The sequence below is a fragment of the Pipistrellus kuhlii genome, unplaced genomic scaffold (genome assembly GCF_014108245.1).
Source record: "Pipistrellus kuhlii isolate mPipKuh1 unplaced genomic scaffold, mPipKuh1.p scaffold_m20_p_161, whole genome shotgun sequence".
Classification (NCBI taxonomy): Eukaryota; Metazoa; Chordata; class Mammalia; order Chiroptera; family Vespertilionidae; genus Pipistrellus; species Pipistrellus kuhlii.
Window position 1 is genome coordinate 12,501 of NW_023425473.1, and position 5,000 is coordinate 17,500.

Sequence of the window (5,000 nt, forward strand, 5' to 3'; positions counted from 1 at the left end):
CCCTTACTGGGGATGGACCCCGGGACCCAGGCAATCAAACCAACCTTGACTTCCTGGTTGGTTGGTGGATGCTCGACCACTGAGCCACACCAGCCGGGCCTGCGTTCAGTTTCTTCGATAAGCGGGAGGGGGAACACGGGGTGTGGGCGTGACAAGGCAGCCGCGCAGGAAGGAGCAGGTGCGATTCTCAGACCGTCCTCCTGTCCCCCCCTCTCTCCCTCTCTCCCTCCCTCCCGCCCCGCCCCGCGCCCCCCGCAGGCTACCAGCTGAACTCGGCCGAGTGCGTGGACACGCGCCTGAGGAGGGTGGTCCCCGACCACTACTGCCACTACTACCCCGAGAACGTGAAGCCCAAGCCCAAGCTGAAGGAGTGCGGCATGGGCCCCTGCCCCGCCAGGTGGGGGCGCCCTGCCGCTCTCCGCGCTCCGAGGGCCTTTTGTATTGTTGTTGTTTGTGTGTGTGTGTGTGTGTCGTTTGTTTGTTTGCTTTCATGATAGACACATGCTTCTTTTTTAATGTATTTTATTGATTTTTTTTTATTTTTTTTACAGAGAGGGAGAGAGAGGGATAAGAGAGCTAGAAACATCGATGAGAGCCGAAACCGGTGTGGCTCAGTGGTTTTTCAGCGTCGGTTCGCGGCCTGGAAAGGTCCCAGGTTTCGATTCCGGAAGGGCACAATGTAGGTGGTTTGGGGCACATCCCCGGTAGGGGGTGTTGCAGGAGGCAGCTGATGATGTTTCTCTCTCATCGATGTTTCTAGCTCTCTATCTTCTCTCCTTTCCTCTCTGTGGAAAATCAATTACAATATATTAAAGAAGGAGGAAGGATGGCAGGAAGGAAAGAAACGAAAGAGGGAAAGAAAGAAAAAAAGAGCCGAAAAGAACGAGGAGAGAAGAGAGAGAGAGAGAAGAGGAGGAGAAGAAAAAGAGAGAAGGAAAGAAAGAAAGAGAAGATGAGAGAGACAGGCGAAAGAAGAGAGGAAACACGAGAAAGCAAAGAGAGAACGAAAAGGAGAAAGAACAGAAGAGAAAGAGGAAGAGAAAGAAAGAGAGGAGGAGAAAAAGAAAGAAAGAGAGAGAGAGAGAAGAGGAAAGCTATGGAGGGAAAGAGAGGGAGAGAAGGAGAAGGGGAATAGAAGAGAGCGGAAGAGGAAAGGAGAGAAGAACGAGAGAGGAGGGGAAAAGAGAGAAGAGACAAAAAAAGAGAGAGGAGAAAACAAGAAGCGAAAGAGGGAGAGGAGATGGAACGAAAGAGAAGAGAAAGGTGGAAAGGAAAAAGAGAAACGGAGAGAGGGAAACGAACCGGAAGAGCAAGGGAAAAGAAAAGAAAGAGAAAAAAGAGAGGAGAGAAGAAGAAAAAGAAGAGAATAAAAAGGGATAGAAAGGAGAAAGAGAAAAGAAAAGAAAGAGAGAAAGAAAGGGCGAAAGACGAGAGGAGAAAGAGAAGAGAGAGAAAGAAAGAGAGAAAGAGAAAGAAAGAGAGAAAGAGAAAGAAAGAGAGAAAGAGAAAGAAAGAGAGAAAGAGAAGAAAGAAAGAGAAAGAAAGAAAGAGAGAAAGAGAGAAAGAAGAGAAAGAGAAGAGAAAAGAGAAAGGAAGGAAGGAAGGAAGGAAGGAAGGAAGGAAGGAAGGAAGGAAGAAACATCGATGAGAGAGAAACATCAGCTGCCTGCAGCACGCCCTACCTAGGGATGTGCCCTTGACCAGAATCGAACCCTGGACCCTTCTGTCCACAGGTCAACGCTGGGCCACACCAGTGAGGGCCATATTTCTTTAAAAAAAAAAGTTTTGGTTTTGTTTTGTTTTTTTATTGATTTCAGAAAGGAAGGGAGAGGGAGAGAAAGAGAGAGACAGAGAAACATCCATGATGAGAGAGAATCATGGATCGGCCAACTCCTGCACGCCCCCCCTCCCCGAGGCGGGATCGAGCCTGCAACCCGGGCCTGTGCCCTGATTGGAATTCGAACCCGGGACCCTACGGTCCTCAGGCCGACGCCCCATCCATGGAGCCATCCCGGCCTGGGCCACTTAGCTTTCTTCGTGAGAGAGATTCGGCGTGCGGGACGTCAGATCTGTCTCCATCGGGTCAATAGACCTGTTTGTTGCCCTAACCGGTGAGGCTCCGTGGATAGAGCGTCGGCCTGCGGACTGAGGGGTCCCGGGTTCGAATCCGGCCAAGGCCATGGACCTTGGTTGCGGGCACATCCCCAGTGGGGGGTGTGCATGAGGCAGCTGATCTAGGTTTCTCCCTCATCAGTGTTTCTAGCTCTCTATCCCTCTTCCTTCCTCTCTGTAAAAAAAAAAAAAAATCAATAAACTATTGACTGAGGATTGATGCTCTCACATGATTCCGTTTGCAGCGACGGCTTTAAGGAGATCAGGCCCTACGACCACTTCCAGCCCCTCCCTCGGTGAGGGATGGCTGACGCGGGGGGGGGACGCGAGCGAGAGCGAGAGGAGCGAGAGACCGAGAGCAGCGAGAGATGCGATATTCATGCTTATGTAGCGCTAGAACAGCGAGAGAGCGATAGACAGCGAGATGAGCTAGAGACCGAGAGCATGCGAGAGACCGAGAGCAGCCTAGAGCGAGAGGCAGCGTAGATAGAGATAGCTAGAGACCGAGAGCATCGAGAGAGTCGAGAGGTCAGCTATATGCTATACATGCGAGAGATCGATACATCTATATACCTATATCATCTATATATCTATATTCATCTATATATCTATATATCTATATATCTATATACCTATATCATCTATATATCTATATATCTATACATCTATACATCTATATATCTATACATCTATATACCTATATCATCTATATATCTATATTCATCTATATATCTATATATCTATATATTTATTGATGTCAGAGAGGAAGGGAGGGGGGGAGAGAGAAACATCCATGATGAGAGAGAATCCTGGACCGGCTGCCTCCTGCACGCCCCCCACTGGGGACGGAGCCCACAGCCCGGGCCTGTGCCCTGACCGGGAATCGAACCCTGACCTCCTGGTTCCTAGGTCGACGCTCAACCGCTGAGCCACGCCCGCAGGCTAGGGTGGAGGCAGCTCGAAGAGGCTCTCATGTTCTCGCTCCGTGCGCTGTGACGGGGAACGGGGCAGGTGGGCCGCTCCCACTGGACGGAACCTCAGGTCAGAGGCCACCCGGACGGTAGCTTGTGCGGCAGCTACGCTGAAAGTCTGTGTGGCCGGTGTGGCTCAGTGGATAGAGCGCCGGCCTGCGGACCGAAGGGTCCTGGGTCCGATTCCAGTCAAGGTGGCCGGCTCCTCCCTGGCCCGGGTTCTGGTCAGGGCACGTGCAGGAGGCAGCCCATCGACGCGTCTCTCTCCCCCATCGATGTTTCTCTCTGTCTCTCCCTCTCTCCTCCACACTCTCTAAAAATCAATGGAGAAATATCCAGGGTTGGGGATAAAAACGAATGAATGAATGAGTGGACAAATGAATGAATGAGTGAATACATGGATGGATGAGTGAGTGAATGAATGGGTGAGTGAATGAGTGAGTGAATGAATGAATGAGCGAGTGAATGAATGAGTGAATAAACGAATAAATGAGTGAGTGAATGAACGAATGAATGCGTGAATTAATGAATGAATGGGTGAATTAATGAGTGAATGAATGAATGAATGAGTGAGCGAACGAACGAATGAATGAGTGAATGAACGAATGAATTAGTGAGTGAATGAATGAATGAGTGAACGAATGAATGAGCGAGTGAATAAATTAATGCGTGAATGAATGAATGCGTGAATGAATGAATGCGTGAATGAATGAATGGGTAAATGAATGAACGAATAAGTGAATAATGAGTGAGTGAATAGACGAGCGAACGAATGAGTGAGTGAATGAATGCGTGAACGAATGAATGAGTGAATGAAGACTTAAGTCTTAATCCTCCACATCCTCTGCTCTTTGAGCCCAGCCACAACTGTGATCCTCTCTGCAACCTGATCTCACACGCGCACACACACACGCACACGCTTGCACATGCACGCACACACATGCACACACATGCGCAATGCACACACGCACACATACGCACACACAAACGCTTGCACATGCACGCACACACGCATGCACACACATGCACACGCGCACACGTGCAATGCACACACGCACGCACACGCACACACTCACATGTGCGCGCGCACACACGCGCACACGCGCACACATGCACACACGGCCTCACACACCTGCACACACACGCACACACTCACATGCACACACATGCGCGCACACTCACGCACACACGCACAAACACATGCACACACGTGTGCACACACTCACGCACACAAACACATGCACACACGCATACGCACACACGTACACGCACGCACACACACTCACATGCACACACATGCGCGCGCACACACGCACAAACGCATGCACACACACTCACACGCACACACACTCACATGCACACACGCACACGTACACACACACACACTCACACGCGTGCGCACACGCACACACACATGCACACACGCCCACGCCCACACACACACACTCACATGCACACACACTCACGCGCACACACGCACAAACACATGCACACACATGCACATGCGCACACACGCACACACACTCACACTCACACGCACGCACATGCGCACACACGCCCGCACACGCCCGCGCCCGCGAGGCCGGCCGGGTGACGGGCTGCGTCTCTTTGCTTCCGAGCTGGGAACATAACCCGTGGACGGCGTGCTCGGCGTCGTGCGGGGGCGGCACGCAGCGCCGCAGCTCCGTGTGCGTGGAGGAGTCGCTGCACGGCGAGATCCTGCAGGTGGAGGAGTGGAAGTGCATGTACGCGCCGCGGCCCCAGGTCATGCAGGCCTGCAACCTCTTCCACTGCCCCGCCTGGGTGGCCATGGCCTGGTCCCAGGTGAGCGGCGGGGGCCGGGGCGGGCCCCCCGGCTGCTGGGTTTTTAAAAAATATATATTTCATTGACTTTTTACAGAGGAAGGGAGAGGGAGG

The 5,000-nt window shown here is 51.9% G+C and overlaps 1 protein-coding gene across 1 annotated transcript in view; it reads left to right on the forward strand.

The window, feature by feature from the left end:
* The window catches only part of ADAMTSL3 (ADAMTS like 3), a gene marked incomplete at its 5' end in the record, with an annotated part of 44,735 nt that overhangs the window by 12,496 nt on the left and 27,239 nt on the right, over positions 1–5,000 (forward strand). Inside the window, 3 exons of the mRNA XM_045582458.1 lie at positions 259–397; positions 2,358–2,408; positions 4,703–4,907. Of these exons, the coding sequence (XP_045438414.1) occupies positions 259–397; positions 2,358–2,408; positions 4,703–4,907 (395 nt within the window). The remainder of the gene's footprint in view (positions 1–258; positions 398–2,357; positions 2,409–4,702; positions 4,908–5,000) is intronic.